General features: G+C 44.4%; 1 protein-coding gene across 2 annotated transcripts in view; it reads left to right on the top strand.

Annotated features, from left to right (window-relative positions):
• The window catches only part of magi3a (membrane associated guanylate kinase, WW and PDZ domain containing 3a), a 148,410-nt gene that overhangs the window by 64,345 nt on the left and 58,598 nt on the right, over positions 1-25,467 (top strand). For both annotated transcript variants that reach the window (XM_069659689.1, XM_069659688.1), the window contains exon 2: positions 24,033-24,149. In XM_069659689.1, the coding sequence (XP_069515790.1) occupies positions 24,033-24,149 (117 nt within the window). The remainder of the gene's footprint in view (positions 1-24,032; positions 24,150-25,467) is intronic.

The raw sequence follows: 25,467 nt of genomic DNA, 5'->3' as shown, positions 1-25,467 counted from the left end.
CGCCTCCCTTCATCCGCCTGTTTTCTATTCTTCTTCATTATCATTCTCATTGTACAGCTGCATCCACTACACGCCGGCGTTCCAACATTTATCCTTGCAGAATTCAATTACCGTTTTCCCTTTTGCCTTTCTTTCTCGCTCTCATTCATCCGAAACCTTGAAACAGCTTTTTATCATTTTTATGTAACAATAGCCCAATGTCATAAATCTGGGCCTATGTTCATTTCACACCACGTTCAGCAGGATTGTGCCACAGGCAGGATGGGAGGACAGATATAAGTGACATCAATCACAGGCTGGTTCATCACTCGGCCTGCCCCGCAGACAGACGCCGTTTGTCGGAGAGCGATGCTGCCGCTCCCTCGGTTGTTAGTGTTTACAACGTGTGTCTGCTTTTCTTTCAAAGCAGCCTTTTTATCTCTCCTGTGTCTTATCAATCTGCGGGACCCTTCAATGGGTTCCTTATCTGACCCAGGGGTCATAAAAGAAAAGTGCTATCTCAGCTGACGATAAGACAGCTTTATTTCTGGCTTAAGAGACGGATCTGCGGCCTTGTTTTCACGGTGTTTCCTGACTTTCAATTGAGCTTCTTTTGTTATCATCTCACTCTTGTTATCTGCAGTTGGATTTTCTTAAATTGGAAGAAAACTTTTTTAATCTTATTGAATTGCCTGAAATCCTGGATGAGACGTTTATAAAATGTGGCTGATTTTAGACGGCGTTATAACAAAAACACAATGGGGCTGTCACTTTTCACAAAAATCTAGTTTGAACGAACCCCCGATAACTTACGTGGTGGTACAGACGGCGCTTCAGAGGTGCATTGCTGTTGAGATGATCAGTTCTGTAGCATGCTCTTACACTAGAAGCGTAGCTCTGTTTTGGGAAGAGCTGAGTGGGGTGGTAGAGCGAGTGGGAGGGAATGTAAGTGAGTTACATGAAGTGTCGGGGGACCGGAGCAGCGGAAGAGCAGGGAAAAGAGTGATCGGTAGCTGTATGAACAACAGAACTAATGCACAGTTTAGGTAAAGTGACAGGAGTTAGCCCTGAAGCTAGCTACAGCTCCGGCCCTGGCGCAGAACAACAGTGAGTCTCCCCTGTGCTTTCTGACTACGGTCGGGACGCTGAAGCAGGAAAGGTTAACAGCAGCTCGTTAGTTTCCTCCATTGGTTTGTAGCAGGCAGCGTGTTATCGCCATCTGTTGGAATACTAGGCACACTTCTTTAAACGTGATAGCGATCTGGGACTCTGGAAAGCAGACTACTAATTGTAATGTTCGTGGGTAAGCGTTATCTGCTGTGCTTCAATCTTTACAGTTTGTTACTTCTTTAAATTAATATCACAAAATGCATTTGTAGGTCAGTGTCGTCTTTCATTCGGAAGGTTGGTGGTTCGATCCCCGGCTCCCTACATGTTGAAGTGTCCCCGGGCGAGACACTGAACCCCAAATCGCAGGGTGAATGTGGCATGTAGTGTAAAAGTGCTTTGAGTGGTTGCAAGACTAGAAAAGCGCTTTATAAGTGCAGTCCATTTAGAAGAGTATGGAGTCGTGTTATAGTCTAATAATGATATATGGTTGTCATTGTCAGTTCGTCCACCACAACATTTAATAACGTTGGTACGTTCGGTCCTCTACAGATATTCATGGTGCCCAGAGGATGAATCCAAATGACTTGAGTTATCCCTCAACCTTTCCTTCAGTGCTGCATGCTGCTCAAAGTTTCTCTCATTCGGTGTAAGAATGTGGTGCAGACATTCACCGTCCCCAGATGATGAAGATTGAGTTCTCCTGATTTTCCTCTAGCGCCGACGGCACGTTGGTATTTTAAGTTCCAAGTAAAATGTCTCCACATGTTTTGGATGAGTGAGCAGTGAACTCTGCCTTCAGACATTCATGTTCTTTTAACAAATTTGTTGTTTAAAAATGTGTCTTTTTTTTTTTAAACACTTAGGTTTAGCTTCTTTTTTTTTTATAGCGCCAAATCATAACCAGAGTTATCTCAAGACACTTTACAGAAAGAGCAGGTCTAGACCGACTCTTTGTTATGTTATTTGAAGAGAGGCCCAACATGAATCCACCATGAGTAGCACTTAGCAACATTCGGCACATTGGCAGAAAAACTTCCTTTTAACATGCAGAAACCTCGAGCAGAACCAGACTCATGTTGAACAGTCGTCTTGCCTCGACTGGATGGGCCGAAAATGGGATAGAAGGAGATGCATGATAGAGACAGTCAAAGAGAGCAACAACAACAGCAGGAGAGTCGTTAACCTGGGCCAGGATGAGAGAACTTTAACGGCTTCGAACACGTTAGAATCATCGTTGTAAGCATGCTAGCTTGCCAATGCTTCACTCATGCCCTCTCAGTTTTAGATGCTCATAATATGGGAACGTCTTGCATCAGCATTTGCAGGCTTGCTGTTGGTAAAGTGTGCACTCACTTAACAAAGTTGTACTTTTGTCTCACCTGTAAATAGAAAATCTTAGCAATGACGTGAAAATCCAGTTTTGCAGGAGGCAGCCGTATTGTCCTCAGAAACAATCTGTTTTGTCTTATCTCAGGGAGATAAACAGCTTTTCCTCCATCTCCTCCGTATCTGACGGCTGACTGATGGAGGTCCACGTCTTAAGATGCTCTTTATGAGTTTCACAAACTTTTCCTCTGAGGTCAAGGACACGTTTGGGGTAACGTCAGGCCTTTTTAATAATGTAGCCTGCCCCTCCCAGGATGTGTCTCGTGCTTTGGGTTTGCTGAATCATTTCTCTAGACGACCAACTTCGTCCATCTTGATTTCATTTTTAAACCTAGCTGTGTGTAGCTTTTATAAATGTTAATGGCATAAGTGTTTTACATTGTGTTCACGTTGTTGTGCCTGTGGCGAATTAATTCACGCTAAATAAGATTAACACACCTGTAGGCTTCCTGTTGGCTTTTCTGTCTGCCTGCCTCTTTGGCCTTTTACTTGATGTGTATTTTGCCACCACAGGAACACTGTCAACAACCTGCTAATGGCTTTGAATAGAAAGGAGAAGAGTTCTGGTTTTATTTAGAGTAATCACCTCAATTTATAAAAGATACATGTGACGCCTCTATACCCTAGAATCTGGGTACCTTAAGCTGCTTTCCCACTGGTCAAAAAACCTTCTAACACCCGCTAACACCCAGCTTTTGTGCTTAGTGGGAAAGGTTACGGGTAATTATCGCCTCGGCTCTGATCGGCATCGATGGGAACACAGAACCTGTGTTGACACGCTAATCTCTGCCCCCTTTTCGGCGCGATGCTGTGCTCTGTAACTTCTGCAACTCCTCGTCATCTTGGCTACAAATTCCGCCCGTCTCCTTCCGAGCAGCGCTCGAACATCGTTCCAAATTTGTCTGCATCGAGTTTGATAAACAGACTGAATGAGTAATGGATACAATTAAGACCTAACCACCGTAACATCTTCACTGCTTACTAACCCTGTTGTGGGCGCGTTTGTGACGTCAGACGGCAACGCAGCAGAAAACAGGAGTATACTTCACTGGCAATGGGAACAGAGACAATCAGCATCCTTAAGCGGGTCTTCAAAAAGCTGCGTCAGCGCGCTAAATTTAGGTGGTATTAGAGGTCATAATTAAACATTTAAATAAAGCATACATTACACAGAGTTCCGATCGTCCCTGGCAGTCCTTGTAAATGGCCTGAGATAATCACACTGGTTTACACTCTTGCGGCTCACATACACTACAGGTTCATTATCTTCTGCATTTGATCTAAAGATGGAGCACAAAGTCAAAGTGAGCCCGAGGAGTGGAGACAATTAGTTAAAAGTCTTTATAGTGAACACAACAATGAGTGATGCCCGCACTAGAGCGCAGCTGTGTGATGAGAACCGGACTGTTTGCCGTCTAATGGCGTCTCCTTCACCGCCTCTGCCGGCTAATTGAAAATGTATTTATTCCTCTGAATTAGCGCCTGCTCTCAGCTTACCCTCCCTCCCTATTAAGAAGATTGGCTGCCAGCGTTTAACTTTGCCCGTCCACTTAGGAGGGAAATGGTTTGAAAAAGAATAATCGTCAGTGCGATGGGGTTTTTGTCGACTTGATTAAGTGGCAGAATGTCTTTGAAGTGCCAAAGTTTGATTTCCGAACATGTGCCGGCGTTTCCCCCGGAGGGGCAGAGGAGGCAGGGATGCTTTATGGTGTCAGTCCCTCTCAGCAGAGCAAAATTGGCTTATAATTGCCTCTCTGTTGCTGGTGATTACAATGAGGGCAAAGGTGGAGTTACAGAAATCGGAGCGTGACCTTGTGTGGCTTTCAATTTAACACATTTTTCATGATAAACATTTTCTCGTGTGTGTGAAAGTATACCCTCTGTCTTCCTCCTCCTCCTCTGCTCGCTACAGTATGTTAACCAGGGCAAGCTAGCGCGAGGTGTGGAGTGGAACAGATGTCATTATGCATGCCTCTGTAGATTAGCTAATCACCGGCACCACCTGGGTGTGCTGATTGCGATTAATCCACTATTGTAATTGAAAATTAGGGGTTGCACCGCGAAAGCATGCTGTCTCTTCATTGGCCCTAATAGACTGCTAACGCCTGCTTCCTGTCAGACGTGTCATTCACACTGAGCGCTGTGATGCAGCACCCAGCCCCCAGGTGCAGAGCTATGGAAATGCACAGTTATGACTGACGGGCTGTATTACAGTGATGCCTTTTATATCTGTGCACATTTCACCATTGGTGTAGAGGTGTAAATAAATCAAAGCAGCATTTACAGGCAGGGAGGCCGAGGGGTGGAGATACAAATAGTCAAAGCGACGTATGAACAGTCAAATCGTCGGGTGCTTCCCTCACGTCCTGATATCATACTTTATAGTGCAACGGCTGCACGCCTTGCCTGTACACAACCATGAATATGAATTCGTACAATAACTGATAATTAAGTCACACTGAGGCTGTTGTTGCAGATACAGCAGCACATTACAGTGTTTGCAGGCAGCGTCAGCATTTTAGCAGTCCTCGCTAAGGAGAATAATATTCTTTGCTATTTACATTTCACTCCCAATCTTCCGACAATAATGAGAACTATTGACCGTGTTGTGACGGATCAGAATAAACATTCATCTACAAACTCAGGCAAGTTCCATACGGACCAACTTTTAGCAGGCGGCATGTCCGTGCAGGAGAGACAGGAAACCCTGCCCTCACGCTGCTGCCAGCTCTTTGCTCCGTCTCCCATTAATAATCCTGCTCAGGAATATTCCCACGGTTAATTACATTTATCATTGTCTCTATCACTGGGTATCCTCGTTCTCCCCGCTCCTGTGGGACCTGTGCTCTAATAAAGGGACGTCCTGTTTGAGTAATTACACCTAATAGATTCCCCACACCTGGGGAGTCACTTACTTAATCTGCTCATTCACCTTTGGGCATGTGTGTGTGAGAGCATAGCTCCTTCTCCATCCAGAGGACCAACATCTTTCTGTCCCAGGAACTACTTTTTGTCTTTATTTATAGGACAGCTGAAGAGAGACGGGGCGGGAGTCAAACCTACACCTGCTGTAGCCTCTGTATGTGGGGCGCCTGCCCGCTGAACTAATCCAGCGCCCCGAGAAACAACTTTTAAAAAGGTTCCCTTTGCCTTTTGTTGTCTGCATTTCCACCAGGCTCTAAAGGCCTCTCAAGATTAGGCAAATTAGTCACTCACATATTGAAATGTGAAGGCTGTTTTTTGCGTCACTTTTGTGTTCCACTACACAACAACGATGACACCTTACAAAGAGACAGGCGGGTATTATTGGTGCAAAACTGCAACAACGGTTTGTTCTCAGCCGTGTGCTCGATGGGGCTTTGACTCCCATCTTCAGTTAATTTGTTGGATGCTTTCCTCTGTTACTTTACTGATGAGTTGTAGCACAATGACAAACTTACAGGATCACTCCTGCAGCTGTGGGGGCGCTGGTTTAGCTCAGTGGGTGCACTATAAATTCTAACAAGTTACGTTTACTTAAAAAAACAAGGAAACCGATTACTTTGGGAAAAGTGAGTGAAAGAACGTAACTGTGTCGAGTCGAGTGAAATGGTAATGTGCATGAATGTGCACGGTACTTTTTTAAAGATCAATTAAGATAAATTTAGTTATATATTATAGTTTATCTCAACTTAAACTCTCCTGTGTCGACTCATTTCAATTGAGGAAACCGATTACCTTAAACCTTTTAAGTTGCATTAACACAAAACAAATACCGTAAACTTTGGTGTATAGACGCACTTTAGTCTATTTATTGATTGATATCTTTATTTCGAACATGTTAAAATAAATGTAGATAAAAAAATACAAAAGAAAAAAAAAGAAAAGTAATGAAAAAGTGAAAAGTTATAGAAACATTTATAGCATGTTTTTCAATAGCTTCCATGTCATGTCAGATGTTAACACTCACTTGGAAAAATAAGACACACCTCATTACATTGGATTGTATTGCTGCGAATATTTTATATTAATATTTTGAAGACAAATGTTTTTTTAGTGTTTTTTTTCAACAGACATGCACCGTCATGATCGCCATGGCAGCCGCCACCAACAACAATCATCGTTACCGTAGGCACCAGCTACCGCACTGCTTAGACTAAACAAGTTAATGTAACGAACTGTAATCAATTACTACAACTTAAAATGTTCAAAAAATTAGTATAACTCAAAATAAATGAGTAAGTACCACAATGATCATTTTTAAGTTACTGCTAATTCACCAGGATGAGTTACCTCTAATTCCTTTGAGGATTAAGTTCACTTAACTTCTTTTATTAAGGTAGAGCAGGTGCCACACCTACAGAGGCTACAGTCCTCCACGCTGCAACCGAAGGCTCGACCCTCGGCCCTTTGCTGCATGTCATCCCCCACTCTCTTCCCCCAAAGTCTCTCTTCAGCTGTCCAACAAATAAAGGTGAAAATGGCCCAAAAATTAGGGATGCATGATATTATCGGCACGTTATTGTTATCTGCAGATTATGGCTTGAAAGTGACATATCTGCACTGACACTGATATCAGTGCCGATATTTCCGCCAATAAAACAACACTTTACCTACGACAAAATGATTGATAATTCCCTAAAAACAAGAAAAGAAAATGTTACCTACAAATAAATACAAGTACACCTAATTTTAAGCACTAAAAAGCACTGTATTATGTTATTTCTGCATCTGCCAGTGGGTCACTACAATAACAGTAGATCTGATATCATTTCCACTACAGGGGAGACTTGATGTTCTCTGCAATGAGGTGGGAAAAAACATGTGCCTAATATATCGGTATCGAAATCGACAAAAAGGGTTGACAAATTTCGGCATATCGGATATCTGCAAAAAAAAAAATCCAATATCGGGCATCCCTAGAAATTGTTGAGTACTAAAAGTGCTTTTGGGGGGATAAAAAAAAATCCCTGTTGAACACAGCTTAAATCACCTTACATTAATGATTGATTACTGTATCTGTGTTTATGCGTTTGTCTTTTACCTTTTGTTTGTTATTGCTTGAATGAAAAGTCCCTTACTCCTATTTTTTATCATAATACAAGTGCACAAATACACACACACACGCAGACAGGGAACACTTTTCATCCTGTGCAGCAACCTCCAATAAAAACATGCGCACACAAGCAAAAGTTCTGTTTTATGAATAACAAGCCTCCTCCAGACATGTCTCCACAGACCCTGCCATTGTTCTGTGTTTATTTTAAGTAAACATAAAAATTCAAATGCTTAAAGCTGTGTCCCTCAGGGGACAAGAAAAGAAGTTGCTGTCCGGATAGTTTATCCCTCACAAAGATGCACGTAAAACTTTGATGATCATAAATCTTCTCTTTCGTGATCTTTAAAGTTGCTCTATAATAACTACCATTTTCCTCTGAGGGATCTCTTAAGAATGAACTCCTATTCAACTCCACAATAAGTTCCCTCAGAATCTGCTTTAGGCCCAAAGATTAAAGATCCCTGAAAGTAAACCGAGATCAAATAAGGCACCACTTTATTACCTCGGTGTGCCTGTGCAGCCGTCACTCCACGCTGTCACACCGTTCCCCTCACTTCTCCTTCAGCGCTGCCAGCGCCGAACTTGTTTTTCACAGCACTCGACTCATAAGAGCAGGGTTGTTTTGTTGCACTGCAAGAGACACTTCTCCTCGCTAAGAGATGGCAAAGCTTTCAGCTGTCAAAGGAAACCTTGAGGAGTGTGTGAGAGGAGCGCCAAAAAGGGCCAGGAATGTTTGGCTTTGAATTCATCGCAGGGCACCTCCAGCTCGAGCTGTGCAAGGAGGGCGATGAAGATGGACACAAGGGTACACCTACTACATATGCAGCTGTATTGTGTCTCCATCAAAGCAACACATTTCTCTGTCTTATTTTCTCCCTGCGTTTGTGTTTCCTCTCCTCCTTCCCACATTCTTCACCTTATACAAACCATGTGTATTGATCCTAGGGATGCACCAATACCAGTATTGGGCAGTGTTGTGACCAAGTCATCTTTGCTCAAGTCCCAAGTAAGTCTCAAGTCATTTGGTCCAAGTATCAAGCAAGTCTCGAGTCATTTTTTTCTTGGGCAAGTCAAGTCAAGTCAAGTCAAGTCAAGTCACAGGTTATGTCAAGTCAAGTCTCTTTTTTCCACCCAAGACCCAGCACTCTTACCTGTAGTATCTGGTCTTTATAAAGAGAAAACACAAGGTGTTAGTCGTTCGTCTAATAATGATATTATTGCCCAATTTATATAACCTGTCCAAAAAGTATGACAATGAATTGTATCTGTATTATCTTGGCACAGACGCAGCCATGATGATGGTCTGCTCTGAGACCGTATTGAGGAGTAACGAGTACGACTGATGAGGCTTCTCTTTGGGGGCTTTGATGTTGCTTGTTGCCATAGCGAGGAGTTTGACTGACAGCCAGCCATCTTATCATGACAATCACATTGCTTTTTGAGTCGTCCAATCATGATTCCCAGTTTGCGCATTGACATATAATTTTCTATTTAACAGCTAACATTCAAACTCACGCAAGTCATTCAAGTCATCATGCCTCAAGTCCAAGTCGAGTCGCAAGTCATCAAAACAGTGACTCAAGTCGACTCAAGTCCACATCTCTGTGGAGCTTAAGTTCTCGTAAAAAACTGCACCCGATACCACGTTACGGTTTGACGTTAGCATCCTGTTAGTTAAGCCGGTAGGCAGAGAAGGAGCTATTTCACTTCTCAGAAAAAGGCTTCGTCCTCACAGACAGCACTAACATATACACTCACGGCCAAACTGAAGCTAACAGAGTGTCACATAAACATTATAACAAACTGTCATGGACATAAAAAGAGTCCGTCGGCGATCACTGATGTCTCCGTAGTAGGTGCAGTAAACAAGTCCGGGCATGTCTCCCTCACTGCCGTGTTTCGGGGGGGATGCGCTGTGTAGTGCTGCATTCAGGTGCGCTCAGAAATGGGAGTGTTCATTACGTGACCTTTTTTACACTATATGTGGTATGTTGTGTTGTACTGAAATCTACTGAATGTGTTACAGGTTACACGAAATTAAAATGTGTGGCAGTGTCTTGCTTGCATCAGTTGCATCATTATGTCGATATATTTTGTCACAGTCAGAAAGTGAGGAACATCTGATGAAAATGAAACATGCTTTCAAAGTCAATATGAGAACTGTACTGACATAAGTGAGTACTCATATCGGTACTCGGTATCGGCAAGTACACAAAGGTAAGTACTTGTACTTGGTCTGAAAAAAAGTGCATCCCTAATTGTTCCAGCATTTTAAGGCTCATATTTCCTCGTGTCTCAGTCTCATACAATACACTTCATCTGTGTTTGGGTGTATCAGAAGTACATCTGTGTCAAAACAACCCAGATAATTATCATCGAGTGAGTCAGTGGGAGTGAGTCAATGTGTTTGTGGTCAGGGGTGATCATGTCCTCAAGCATTTATCGACATGTCAATTCGTCTCTGAAATAATATCTCTGTGGTTTTGTGCTTGCGTGTGGTGTTTGTCAGGGGAAGTGGTGTTCGGGGGCTTTGGGGTTCGGGTCGATGCTGGTGCGCTGAATCAGTCAAATTCTTATTAGTCTTACTCATAGATCTGGCTCACCCCGGAGCTCCATTCTTTCATCATTCTGTAACCCACCTAGTGCTTTTTAAGGTTAACCCCTCAAAGGGTGTGACCTGTGCTTTTGTGTGTTTGTTTGAAAGAGCGAGTGAGTCAGCTGGAACAATCACACATGGAACAAATCATTCCAACGAAATCCCTAACCCCCACCTCAAGCAGAGCAATCTCTCTGACATCATACTAATAACAGAGACCTATAGATCAGCAGGGAGACAACTCTGCTCTATTAAATCAGCGCTGACTGGATCGGTCCCTGAGCAGCACAACGCCATGACTCACCCACTCAACCTGGGTGTCGTTACTGCTGCGCTCTCTCCGTGTGCACCGCTCACTGCAAACTGTTTGTTTCAAGATGCTAATAAAGCCACTCAGGAGTTCGGTGGAACACAGTGCCGTTTGGCTGTGGATCTAACAAATGTGTGTGTTTTTCTTCAGGCATGCACGGCGTCTTTCTTTGACACTAAAATGCACTCTGAAGGGAGCAGCAACCGACTTTTATTTATCAGTTAGACACAGAAAAATGCAATCTTTAAGTCCATATAACTATCCATAGTGGTACAAGCTTAGCATTCTCTATAAGGAAGGTGGCCTTGTAGACAACATACACATGTAGAAAAGTGGGGTCCTTTTGTTGTGAGTCTTTATGTATTAGTAGAAGTAAAGTGCAAGAATGAACCACAGGAAAACCTGACTGAAATGCTTTCCAAGTGTTGTTCAGTTAGCTGAAAGTTTCCAGGTAAGCTTTGCTTCAAGTACAGCAGTTGCTAGCAAGAAATTGTTAGCCGCTACTAGCCTGTTGAATCACCATCTACGCTTCCAAAGAGCAAAGTTGAAAGGTAACGGTCAGCTAACTATCAGCGAAGGTTAAATTTTGTCATGCTAGCATATCTTTGGTGCTAGACGATGTCCTAACTGCGTTGAAATACTTTAAAATATTCAGTCTTTGGTGGTTGTACTGATACACTCCAAATCATTAGCGCAATTGCTGTTAGCATTGTTGTTGCCAGGTGGCTAGCTTGGTATGTGTGCTTTTAAAACTTATATTTTAAAGGCTCATATTCACAGTGTTAACAATGTTACTTATTATTCTCTCTCAGCCCTGGAATTTAGTCCGTTTTCTGATGCCCCGGAAATCGCAACCCTAACCCCCCAATATCAGATTCTGTCTTAGTGTAATGACAGCGGGTAAAGCAATTAGCATTAGCTAATTGCTTAAATAAACGGCTACTAGCTGGCTAGAAAAAGTCAGGGGCAGCCCTACTTCAAGCACATGTACACAGACAAACCAGTGCAGTGATCCCTCCACATACCCTGCAGTGTTTTAAGATGGTGTTTAGGGTGTTGGCTGACTCCGTCAAACCCCCTCTCTATCCGTCTCGTAAGCAGCGAGCACGCAGATGTTCGTTTTGATTCGTGCTGGTTCACCCTCCCAACATTCTGTGAGTCCATCGTCAAACGGAAGAACAATTTATTGAACACAACTAACGTCTGTTTTGCGCAACTGGAAGAATACAAATTCCAGTCATCAGAGAGGGCCCTGAAAGCAGCAGGAGGTAAACATTCAGTTGACATTCAGCGGTTGTAGGGAGGTTCTGCCTCTGATTCTCTTCATATCTGCACTCTGGCGTCTGGCAGCTAAATCCTTTTCATCTGCAGGGAGTGACTGATGTGGCTGCCCTCTCCTCCCTGGGCATCTGACCAGCTTATTGAGCAGCCCCCTGTGGGTGCCTTCAAAGACACACAGATAAATCACAGAATAAATGTCAGTATCCAGTGGCCGAGCAATGTCCACAGGCGAGACTAGGCTGAAGTTATACACCTACTCTTCCATCGTAACTCTAACATCCTCTGCACGCACACACACAAATGAGCAAGAGGGATGTGAGGTGGACATACGGCTGAGATGACTGAAGTCCAGCCAGCTGACTCATCCCAGTGATAGGCGAGAATCCTGCTCTGCAGCTGGTGCTCCAGCACATGATGGATGGATGTAATGTAGGAGAGTGGTTTCTCTTCATGCTCAGCATCCCTACCTGACCTCCTGGAGACAGGACGACAGGGATCAGGCTGTTACTGTGTGTGTATGTGTGTGAGAAAAATGGGGTAAACCCATCCCTGGACCCAGAACAGATTTCTTTTAGCTGCAGACACTGGTGGCTGCAGGTTGTGGAGGGTATACTCATTACCATATAATGCTCATCTATGTAAAAAATACTTTTTAGAGTGAGTTTCACTTTGATCTCTTTGGGAAACATGTCCCTGTAAAGCAATTTTACTCCATCTCTTGACTAAACAGTCTCACCTTAAGGTCCATTCTGAAACAGTGCTTAAGCTTTCGAGTCTATCAAACAATCTTTGGCAGGGAGCTTGTCACAGAATTATAGACGTTTCCATATTTCCTGAACGCCCAGTGGACATTGCACCCATGCCAATGATGTCACCTTAAAGTTATAATCTCAAAGATCTCAGTTTCATTCTCTTTGGCGGCACCTATGGCGATAAACGGTAATTGCGGGAGCACACTTCCCAGATATCCAGACAGTGTTGCATGTGTGACGTCCACGGTTGGCTCCGGTTGTAACTCTTGATTTTCCTGGCTGACGGTTGCTTTCTGTTTCAGACTGTTTGCTTCATCTGAGCGTCGAGTTTGTTTCTTTTTCTTTGGATTTTCACTTATTTTTGAAGTTGTATCTGTAGTCATCCATCTTTTCTTTGTTTGTTCAGCCATAGTAGATTACTGTTTACTCGCAACACTTGCAGAGACCGGAAAAGCAGCCGCTAAGCTCCGCCTACCATCTCTGGCAGACCAACCACTGCTGGCTCTGTAATACTGCAAATGCAAAGGCTTTCATCAGTGGGCCATGATAGATGACTTAACAGACATTTATTTACATGAAAATCTTATCACCACTTTAAGATCCATTTAGTAGCTCTTTTTGAGCCTTTCGATTAACAGAGTTTACCCAGGAAGTCAAGTCAATTTTTTAAGCCTGGAGCCCCTAACTATGGGGACCTGGACAAACATATCAAATTCTGTCACTATTGTAACTCGTGTAAATTCTCTGCAAAAGCTCACAATAGCTTCCATATTGGAATATTAAAACACTGTGCTGGGCACTTCCACCATTGCTGCACACGCTGTACACTTGTTCTTAAGGACATTAATCTCCATTGCATGAGCCCTGGGATAACATACTATTCTTACACCAACCTTAAACATCAAAACCAGGATACCAGTGGGTATAATAAAGGAAAAAGCAAGATGGGAAGTAAAGCATACATTGTAAAACTTCAGGTTAAATTAAGTTTCCCCCCCTGAAACCACGAGCAGGACTTGACTTGTAAGAGTTTTCCTGCTGCTCTGAGCCTCTTTTATTTGATAGTTTTGCCGCTGCCTCTTTCCCCCTGGCTGTCAAAGATAATGATGGTGTGTCCTGTCCTTAAGAAAACTCTGGAGGTACTTGTTTATTGCTTACTCAATTGAACCAGCAGTCCAAAGCCTTTACAGTTAGAGTTATGTCAGATAAATGCACACAACTGTTTGCATTTGAAACACTGGTTGGTGTTCTCACTTGATGAATGGATAATTGTTTTAGCACTACTGTATGCAAACATACAGTAGCCCTGGTGTGCGCCCGTGTCAGCAGGATGCCATTTGTAGACGTGTGTGAGTCAAGGATGGGGGCAGCATCTGGGTCGGCCCTGCAACAAGAGATGCACACGACAAATCAGCAACCGCAGCTCCTCGGGCTGTGCTTTCCGACACAATGCCTTCTGCTCTGCTGGGCGTATTATTAGCAGACTTCACTTGAAAGAAACATCACTGCTGACTACCACAGACCTTTGAAGCAAGCTTTAGACACACATATGCATGCCCATACCGTCACACTGCGGCTAATGTGAGTGAGGAATGGCGCAAATCAGTAGGTACCTGTCCCGTGCAAATCCCTTTTGAAACACCCTTTTGTCTTCATCATAAAACATGATCGATTTGATATTTAACGGCGGGTGTTTTAAGACATCAAAGCTCACTTTTTTGGGGGCAGAAATTGTAGCAGTGGTTGTATGAGCGTGTGTGACAAAGACAGTGGGAAGGAGCGTGAAGGAAAGAACATGATAGAGTTTTGCGTCCCCTGTGGTTCACTCTGATGCATCAGGCAGCATATTGTCAGTGACAGCCCAAGTTATTGAGGCTAAGAGCGCGTCACTTCACTTGCTCTGCAGAACTGTAATCCACGGAGCTGTAGGAGCTGCTGCCACTGCCGCGGCTCCATCCATCTCCATATGGTTCCTCTCTCTCCCGTTCTGCAGTAATTCACTGATTGATCTCTGCCGCATGTCGCTTCTTTTATTCTCTCTGATCCGCTGATGACAATGAAACCTTTTGTCTCCCCCTCCATTCGAGGGGAGGTAAAGATCATTCTGTATTATGGAGATGAGGTGAAAAAGATTGTTCCACCCTTTGATCTCTGTGTCTGAGGCAGTCTCTCCGGAAGATATCCTGTGTGTGTGTGTGCACACGTATGCTCACGTGGGGTGTTTGTTTTGCGTGTTTGTGTGCACATAGACAGACTGGGTTTCATACCACAGTGATAGCAAACACAGCAGGCTTTTAATGGTAGACAGTGCAGAAGGGAGCTTCTTCTTCTCTGCGCCGCACCCAGACGGGCTTCGCACAACAGATCAGCCAAATGAACAATGGGGTGGAAAGGAAATGTGCTGATGTGTGTGCGCACACACCAGCGAAGATAACCACGCTCCTCCTCTCCTGAGCTTTGCAGCGTTTTCATCCAGTCATTTGATCCTGTTTGTGCGCCTCACAAGCAAGTGAACCTCACTGACAGAGGTTTAAAGCTGTGCATTCTGGGATATTGGAGCCTAAAGATGAAGCAAACTTTATAGAAGAGAAAAAAACGTTTCACTCTCTCTCCCATCATTTCTCTCGCCTCCTCTTTGTAGCGGTCCGCCCGGTCGTAACACCTAAAACGCATGCTTGAACGATGCCCTTGGCAGTAGTGGACAGCACAAGTCTCCATGGCTCGTTAAAGTCTGTCTTGCTGTATTGATCGGGGCTTTCTTTATGTTGTTTGTTAGTTTCTTCTTCTGCAGTGCCTCCCTGAGTGGCAGCTCCTATACAGGCCACAGGCCAGTGCACTGCTCTCAGCGTACACTGAACTGTATCCTGTGTGATGGAGGAAACATCTACTATACACTACTATAAAAGTCAGTCAGTACATCAGTTAACTGAAAGAATTTGTCACTATTACTGAAGTTCCCCTCATTGGTAAATGAAACTGTCATCGTCAGCTCAGCTTTCTTAAAGCTGAAAGAACACAAATACTCAGAAGAATCACGACACATTTCAGAGTTGTGTGGACATATAACAACAAAAAGTAAAACTCCAATGTGAACCCAATGGGCTGGCTATTGGAGAAGTCAAGGGATCATCAGGACTCATCCCCTGGGGAACATAAACATCTTCAAACTGTTGTACAAATCCGTCCTCTAGCTGTTTGGATGTTTCAGTCTGGACCAGGTATTTTTTAAAGTTTGAAACAGTGGGCCTCTTTTCAGACAAAGCTTGGATAAATCGGCCTCCTTACCCATCACATTTTTTATGAGAAGTTTCAATTCATTGCTTGTACCTCTGGGAACACAGACCCTCAACCCTTTGAGCTAATGTAGCCTAATTTTGCCAACAGACTACACCAAATGCTTAAAAAGGGTCTGTCATAAGGTTTTTTTTTTTTTAATTTCCTCTGGGAAAACCCAGACCAAATTGTCATATCAGGATATTGTGTGATTTCCCTTTGAGATGTAATGTAACCAACCAACCAACCAACCAACCAACCAACCCACAAGCCTTTGAGTTATTGGGAGGTCTCCTTTAACTTTTAAACCTCTGGACCAACAGACAGACAGACAGGGCGACACTGTCATCATAATAAACCAAACTACATAGTTGGTGACTAGAAGAAGATGTACTTTATTAATCCCCAAGGATTTCACTCAGACAAACAGGCCCGAAATACAGATATGCACAAACAGGACCCTATGTGACAGAGTGAGGGGGCTGCATATAGACACGCGCCCCGAGCAGTTGGGGGATTCGGTTCCTTGCTCAAGGACACCTCGACAGTGCCCAGGAAAGGAACTGCCATCTCTCCAGCTACCAGCCCCAATGCCATGCTTGGTCTGTACCAGGACCCAAGCCAAATTCCTACAGACTGAACTACTGTCTACCCCACAGGGAGGAAGATTCCTACCATAGATTTCTCCTCTAACATAATTAAAGTCAGCAGTGGTGCTTCCTAGCTTTTTTTTTTTCATCCTGTATTACAACAATGGCATGAGACACTCTGCGGTGGTGGCGGGAGTCCACTGAGCTCTACAGGACCTGAAAGCCTGAAGGGCAAACAGCAGTTCTCAGGGAAGCTGCTGGACATGGATACTGGACGAAGGAGAGGTTAAAGTCAGGATCTGTAAATCTGCTCCACATGACAGGAAGTGGGCGGGAGAGGAGAGAAGACCCCACCCGCCCAGGATGCGCCGCGGGGTGACTGTGACTGTTCTTTCACCTCCCTGCCCGAGTCGGAATCCAAAAGGGACAGACAAGACAAGCGCGGCTCGACCTTCGCGTTATTTCAGCGTTTTGTTAAATGTCTTCCTCTAAGCCTCAATAGGATTAGAAAGGACAGTTTCAAGGTCACTCCTCGCTCTCTGGAAGAAGAAAAAAAAAAAGCTTGGCACTTTTGTCACATGGTGTAACAGAGTGACTGGGGAGGACAGGGTACCTTGAATTAGCGCAAAGTCATCTCCTTTTGCAATAAGTCATTGTCCCAACCTTCACACGTTGACTGGCTGCTTGTCGGCAAGATTGTCGACACAAATACTCCATATGTCAACAGAATAGGTGTGTGCTCTTAAAGGGGCCAAGAAAGTACAGAGCCAGTTTCATCTCAAACATGTAACTAATGGATATTTAGTACTGTCGGCCAACTATAGCAGGCATACCAAGCAGAGCCAAGATTATATTTCTGAACGCTGAGTGCTTTGGGACACCATTTGTGTCTATTGCCAAGTGCGCTGATGATTATCACATTGACTATAATAAGCCCGCAACATTAAGCCTGCATGCAACGTGTAGCAAGACCATTCCTTTCAATTATCTGCTCAGAGAGTTGATCGTGCCCTTCTGCCAAGAGTGTAGGGATTATGCCATTGTCCTTGTGGCGCAGCGAGCTCAAAATAGTACCTTAAAGAGTCACTTGCTTCTCTCGCAACTCTCCTCCTTCTAAACTGGTATTCATATGAAATGTGACCCATGGCCTTTGAATTAAGCTAAGTTAAAAACTTTTTGAATTGGAAAAGTGGATCCTGTAATGGGAGGTTTTCAACCAAGTCATTAGCAATTTTATACCAAGAACACCCAGCTGGTACAGCTTGACCTTATGTTGAGATACAATCCCACTAATTGGATTTTAAGAGGGATGTCTTTAACCCGAAGAGAGGAAAGGGCGATTGCGTACATTGATTTCCTTCATATAACATTTTTCATTCCCAAGCCTACCTCCTTCGACAATTATCTCTTGGGCTCTGCAGCCGCTAATTGACTTCCCAGCGACTCCTTTTTTGCCGGCCAATTACAGCTCCGTGCTTAAATGGTGGCCAGAAGAGCAATAGAGCTCGTCTCGCATGGGAAAACATACCACGCCTCTCCCATTTCAAAAGAAAGCATTTGAGGGAAGTGGTCGCAGTTCTACCACTTTCGCTGTCACTATTAGAGATGGAGACGTACAATGCCTGTCTGTATTTGCCGGCTGCTATTAAGAGAGAAAACAAGACATGCCAGAATTGTTATCTCATTTTTCCATCATCTATTTTAAGGAGAAAGTGACAAAACTAAGTGTCCCATATGCCAATACACTGTTGATACTCTCCTGTCATACAGAATGACGTAGGACATCCATTGCCACATGAACCTAACAAGGTGGCAATTAGCAGATGGCGGGGGCTTTCCTGCTGTTTCTGGAGCTGCACTTCTGTCTGGGAATTGCCTCATTAGACGCCCACTGACACCCCTGCTGGTGACATCTCTGCATTGCTTCCGCTCTCATTTAGGGAAGCAATGTGTGTATGCAACCCCATTGTTGTTTAGCTGCCTGTTTTCTGGGTGCCTGGGTAAATATCTTTACTGCTAGTCAATTGTTTTTGCCAGGGTGAAGTGAGGCCATGATGATGTGCCAAGGAGCAAGCAGGGATGTTGTATGAGAATGGTCTTTTTGCTGTTGGCAGAATGGTTCTTTTGCTAACTTCATGGAGCACTGATCGTTTCACAAAGTGTGCACGCTTTTTCCCCAAGAAGTTGCTCTATTTCAATGTTTGTCTTGTTGCCAATTATTTTGTTTATTCCATCAAAATTGTTGCTCATGAACATGCTGCCATCATGGCTCTATAGAGGGCAATGTCAGTCAGTCAGTCAGTCAACACTTTGGTCCATCCTGAAATATCTTTCAGCATGCCCAGATCTCTACCTCTGCCTCCTGCCTAGCTTGCAATGCATCAACCCCAATACCAAAAGCTCACGGTGTTGAGACTTCTGGGCGGAGAGTCCATGTGATTTAATTGGGCTGTACCTGGCTGAGCCATGTGGATCAAGGCCAAACCAACAGGCTATGATGGCAAACTTTCATCCTAGGCCCAGTTCCTCAGATGATTCCTGGCTGTCCTTTTCCAGGACTTTTGCCGATCCAACAAGGTTTATGAATAGCTCTTAGTCTGTATCCTGGAGCCAGCTGATGTGATTCCGGCATCTGATTAGTAATTTGGAGGCTTCCCGGGCGCATCCAACTGGAAGGATTCCCTCGGGAACACCCAGATAATTCTCTTACAAACCTCATCTAGCCTAGGAATGCTTAGGAGCTCCCCAGAGGAGCTAGAAAACATCGCTGGGAAAAGAGACTAAAGTCCATAATGAAATACAACTTTTGAATGGTTCAGATTCAGTACAGTCAGCATGCCCAGGTCTCTACCTCTGCCTCCTGTCGAGCTTGCAATGCATCAACCCCAAAGCCAAAAGTCTGTGTCATTTCATTGGGCTGTACCTGGCTGAGCCACATGGATCAAGGCCAAGCCAACATACTGTGATGGCAAACTTTCCTCCTAGGTCACATTCCTCAGATGATTCCTGGTTGTCCTTTTCCAGGCCCTTTTCCGATCCATTAAAGCTTTATAAATAGCTCTTGGTCTGGATCCTGGAGCCAAATGATGTGATTCCGGCATCTGCTTTCTAATTTGGAGGCTTCCCGGGAACATCCAACTGGAAAGAGACTCTCGGGAACACCCAGATAATGCTCTTACATATCTCATCTAGCCTAAGAACGCTGAGGAACTCCCCAGAGGAGCTGGATAACATCGCTGGGAAAAGGGACTTGAATTAGCCTTGAAATTCGGTTGAAGAAACCCAGAGCTCTCTTCTTCTTTCACAAGACTGTTTGTCAGATGTTAAGGGGGGAGAATCTTGCCCTTGAACCAGGCAACATAACGCTGGTGATCTGCAGTCCCAGCGGTCGCCGTTAAGTCCCCTCAGGGCATGAATTTGACTCCCCAGCAGCCGAGTCTACCCTTTAACTTCCTGCTGAAAATGGGCATGATGAAAAATACAGTTCAAGCTTCATAGCAGAAATCTCGCAAAGTGTGTGATGCTTGTGATTCTGCTCACTTTAAAATTTTCATTGCTTTTACTGTTGGAATATTTAGTTACTATGATTATTTCTTATTCAGTTTCTTTCTGCCCATTTATCTACATTTGAACCCTGCTGTTTGAAGAATGGAGATGCTTTATATCGAAATCAAAGCAAGTCTTCAACGCCTTCCAAGTGTGTGGATGATAACAGAAGAAGTGTCTGGCACACTGGCTCAGAACTGATGTATGATAAAATATTCATCAGGTGGATAAGCCAGCAGCAGAATTAGTCATGCAAGGAAAAAATGACGTATGCAATCTGCGGCGATGTCTTACTGGAAAAGGTGTTTTATCGTACTGACTGATGTTTCTCACCGGAGACTTATTCAGATCTCATTTGGAGACTGGATGACATAACACACCGTCTCGCTTCTGCTCGATTTTTCTTCATGAAATTCTCTGATCTGAAAGGAGATCTTAACACGTCTGACCTTGTAGAGCTGTGTTTGAGACCGCATGAAAGAGAAAGACCCAGATGTAGGACAGGAAAATAGATTTCGTTGAGGCGCATTACAGGTTTTGTTGCAGCTGTCGGAGCACAACAACATGACGCTTCAGGTCATTATCTTCACAAAGGATTGTAGAAATTTGAAATGCTTTGGTTTGCTGACAGACAGACTGAAGCTCTGGTCTTTAAGCTCTTAAACAACTTGTCTTCCAATGAAAGACTCTTTCATTGCACTTGTGTAGTTTCGAGATCAGTTACAGGAAATGACAGATGGTGAGGTGAGCTCAGAGTAGCGGTTTCCCATGGCAGATACCAAAATGTAATCGTCCAACGGGACCGGGAAAAGCTTGATGGGCAGCAGCATGTGCCTAGCTTTCAATTCTGTGGATGTGTGTGACGGAGAGAGACGGAGAGAAAGTAGGGTATTGTTAGTACATCCAAGCAGTCTGTTTTCACACTTAGATCTTTTATTATCGATCCAACCAAGTCCTCCTCTCATCTGTTCTGGTTTGCTCTCTTCCCTAACTCTCCCTCCCCCTCCTTTAACACATATGTGTTAATATTGAAAACTAATAACAAATTTAGACAGAACCAGAGCCAGGGATTGTTTTTTCTTTGCTTTCATGTGGAATGATCTAAGAGGCAGAGGACGGGCCGTGACGGGCAGATGCACACGTTATTTGAAGGTTCGGGATATGAGAGAAAACAAAAGGTTAAGTGGCGAGCAGTGAAAGAACGAAAGCGGGTAGATGCAGACAAGGCCAATAGCTATTCAGAAAGTGATCTCAAACATAGGTGTGAGGAGCCCTGTGGGGATCTGCCAGGCCTGATGAATCTCCTCAGCGAGGGAGGCAAAGATGCGCAGTCAGAGATGCAGCGATGGAATAATGATGAAAGGGCAGGAGGAGAGAGGGAAGGCGGGGAGAGTTAGCTTCCACGTGTGTTCCCATGCATCATCATTACTCGTCTCTGCAAACATCCCCCTCTCCCTGCACGCTGCTCTCCCTCGCTCCCTCTGTTTTTAATGATTTGCTATCCTTGAACTGCAGCCGCCTCCCTCCCCCCCCGCACTCCCCATGTATGAGAGTGTCTAATAGCCAGATGACAAGGCACAAAGGCTTCCATTGTGTCCCTGCATGCCTCGTACTACCAGCCCGGCAGGCCAGTGATGCGCTGCCTTGTAACCTAGCGGGAAGCTGAGAGTCGCCTCTCCCTCCCTCTCTCTCTTTCTCTCTGCGTCTCTGGAGATATGATGCTGCGCGCTAACGCAACCTGACAGGCGGGCCACAAAGACTACCCTGTTGCAAGCACTTGAGTGGGAGTTTGCTTTGGGCAGGGGAGGAGATTTGCATGTTTTGAGTGTGTTTGTGTGTACGAGAGAGCAGGAGCGAGATTGATTTTGTTGACCCAGTGGGACATCTACCCTTCGGTTGCAGGAATCCTGTGGTAACAATTAGCTCCATTCATTGTCCATGCTGAAACCAGCTGATCTTTGAAGGCAGTGTGTGAAAAAGGATCCAGGGCGGCATTCCCAAGCACGATAAAAGCCCTGGTTTTAACATGCGAACTGGTCTGAGCTGGGAGGGGAGGGGCTGTGTTTGCGTGTGTTTTGGGGTTTTTAGTGTGTCATAGTTTCTGGGAACATGCACCACAGGCTTGTGGTTTTCCCAGTTCCAATGCGCAGAGCTCGACCCAGCTTTTGTTTCTTTGACCTGAATTCCTTACATTCATTGTGCCAGTAAAAAGTCTATTGAGTTACATAATGGAGAGCCGTGCTTCTCTTGGCCCCGGCCCTCGATTGTACCACTGGCATGCTGCAGTTACTGGACTGTTTCAACTTAAGTAAAGCAGCAGGCACACTCGAAAGCCTCAGAACTCCACAACAGCTTGAATTATTGGTCGTGAGTGTGCTCGCAAGTTGTGTTGAACGCCCTGTAAGCAAGGAACTGAAAATGCTTTTAATCAGAAACATTTCAACACGACTTTTTGGCACGACTGTGAAGGGCGGAGAATCGACCCCTTGAACCAGGCTTCATAATGCTGATGATATGCAGTCCCAGCGGTAGTTGTTTTATCCCCTCAAGGCATAAATAAGAGAATTTCATATCATTAATGATATTTTTGCATTTGGTAGGCGATAGCATTCCTCAGCAGGGAAGTCTCTCCTTTAACTTCCTGCTGCAAAAAGGGCACGATGAAAGATACAGTTCAAGTTTCAGCCTAGAGCTCTGTGTAGGATGCTGCTCGCATTAAATATTTCATTGTTTTTACTGTGGGAATATTAAGTTAGTATGCTGTAAGATTTTTTTTTTTTTTTGCCAATTTCTCCATATTTGAACTGTGCCACTCCAAGAAGTAGCTGGCACACTGGCTCAGACCTGAAGTATGATCAAATATTCATCAGGTGGAGTAGTCTTGCAGGGAAAAAATCATGTATTTGCAATCTCTGGAAAGGGAAAATTAGCTGCGTAGCAATCCAGGGGCTGCAGCCTTGGAAGGATGCGTCATTCGTAGCCTGAGTAGGACGTTTAAGCCGAACTGAAATGAGACGGTCTGGCCTACGGAGGATTTCCTGTTTGCGTCGGCAGCTGTTCCCGCCCTTACCCTTGTGTCACCAAATGCTGCTGTTTTTGCCTAGCAACAGGCAGCTAGCAGGCTAAATAGCTAGCATAACTAACATCAAAATTTGTTTCAAGGGCCCGTTTGTTTTTTTAAATGTGTGTAACTTGATTGAGTTAAAAGTTTGTTCTTTCGGACGCGTAAAAGTCCGCCATTTCATTTGAATTGGCGCGCAATGCATCCCAGGATACGTTGGGCTGCGAAGGACACACCCGATTGATCCGTTGTGGGCCGGGAAAGAGAGGACGCATTTATCGGCAGCATTAAATTGGGACAGCCTTCGACGCGCTGTGACGCAATCGGCCTTCAAATACAAAGGACGCAGCGTCTGGCTTGGGACACAGCTTTTATCTCACTGACCGATAATTTACGTCTAGTTTGGACTCTTGATGACGTAACTGAACGTCTGGCTTCTGCTTGATTTGGATTTTTCAACATTCTCTGTCCCGGAGAAGATCTTAACACTTGCATCAGAGAATCTGGCAGACATTAGCGGCAAACATTACCACATTCTGTCTTTGCAGAGCTGAGACCAAACAGAAGAGACAAAACAGAAGCAGAAAATGAAACGAGATATTGAAGAGGCACATTACAGGTTTTGGTGAAGCTGTCAGAACAACTGCAACATGATATTTGATGTAGACCAACTCAGTCATCTGGAGTAGACTCCTGCGATGCAACTTTTTTTTTGAGAAAGTGTTTGTTAATTGATGCCCATATTCAAAGCACATCCTGTCTGTCTCTTAACAAGAAAGAGCTCTTACCCCATAGCTGCAGTCTGCACAGAGGAAGGCGACGCCAGGGAATTCTCTCGCTGTTTCTTCATTCTCTCTTTACCTCTATTTCCTCTCTTTGACACTCTGTCGCTCAAGGAGAATGGTTAATTTCCTCTAGAAGATGAACGTGCAGCATCTTCACTTCCTCAGGCTTTGAAATTAAATGCTGTTGTTCCAGAGTAGCAACAGCAACCCTTCTGATTTGCAGATTCTCCTTTTAATTGTCTCAAAATGTCGTAGCAGTATGTGCAAGCCCTCCTATGTTGTTTCATTGTTGGACTGACCCAGATTTCTCTTCCCTCTACTGTAGGTAAGGTGTTGAATACCGATCTGCGTCACTACCTCAGCCTGCAGTTTCAGAAGGGCTCCCTGGACCATAAGCTCCAGCAGGTCATCAGGGACAACCTCTACCTGCGCACTATTCCCTGTGAGTATCTCCTACAGCCTTGGGCACCTCTGTCTCCAGTCTCTCTCTCTGTGTTTGGGCTCTGCTAGTTGCCCTCCGGCTCTTTCAGATGGAGCTCACACTGTTCTCATCTCACCTGCACCACACAACGTGTTTTCCTGCCTGCATTAGGTTTGTCTTGTAAAAGTGATTAAAGCAACTTATGTCCCAGGAAATCCCGAGTACACTTTACTTACATTAAGACTTCCATGCTTCAGGTCGAATCAAGGGAAATGATACACACCTTCTCAATTTGTATATTTCATTTAAAGAAAACGAGTTCTGAGACAGAATGTATGAATTATTAAAAAGAGAGAGACCTTGTTTATCTCATAATTAAACGTGTGAAAGAGGAATCTTCCCCCCGTTCTCCGGTTACTTTCCATACCTGAGTTATCTTCCCCGGGACCGCTCGACTGCTCCGTTTTGTAATAGAAGAATGAATAACAAGGACAGAACATTTTGATTTTATACCCGAGTGGTTCTTAAATAGACAACAAGGCCAACAAGCGTAAATGAAAGAGCAGCTGCAATTCTCTGGGCTGCACAGCTGAGTAAAAATGCTCCCATTGCTCCTGACATTGTTTGTTATCCCATAGAGGCATTCGAAAGCTCTCTTATCTGGCGTGTTTGCATGGTGGGAAAGTCATTTTATAAAAGCTGTAATGATTCATTGGAGATAATCGCATCTATCATCTGGCTGAGTGAATCTGTCTGAAGTCTGAAATGGTTTTGTGCAAGTTGAAAGTCATTGGGTGTTAGGATTGCAGTCCCATGCTGAAGAGGTGTTTGTTCAGGCTCTTCTTGAAGGCACGAACACGCAGGGAACGGGGCTGTACCGTGTTGTTACAGCAGAGTCGAGAAGTCTCCTGTCAGGACATTTGGTGCCGACCCTTGGGTGTAACGAGGCACGGCTTGGAGATGAGCCAAGGATAGCTTTCAGGTCTGCTGGACAGTCGGGAGTGTGCATCATCAGATGAACAGTTGTTGCAGCAACTGCTCTGATGTATCCGCCTGATGATAGCATTATCCTTCAGGGCACTGCCCTGATCCACACCAATGATCTTAACCGCCATTATTTTGGAAAATATCTCGCTGTCTAAGAGTAGTTTGTGAGGCATTCATCCAGGCGGGGCAGGAAGGGAAAGAAATGCAGGGGCGACCTTGTCCAGGACTTTTGCAGACGTTGGAATTGAAGTCCTTGAACCTCCCTCTGCTCCCTGAGATTGATTTAAGTTGTCCCAAAGAAGAGATCAGGGCGAGATTGATTCCTCTCTCTGGACAGGATCATTGCCTTACA

Source organism: Semicossyphus pulcher, unplaced genomic scaffold, assembly GCF_022749685.1.
Source record: "Semicossyphus pulcher isolate SPU_LCO1_2020_fin unplaced genomic scaffold, fSemPul1.0.p SCAF_13, whole genome shotgun sequence".
Taxonomy (NCBI): Eukaryota; Metazoa; Chordata; class Actinopteri; order Labriformes; family Labridae; genus Semicossyphus; species Semicossyphus pulcher.
Note: the sequence above shows the minus strand (reverse complement) of the source record. Positions and strands in the feature narration are given on the sequence as shown.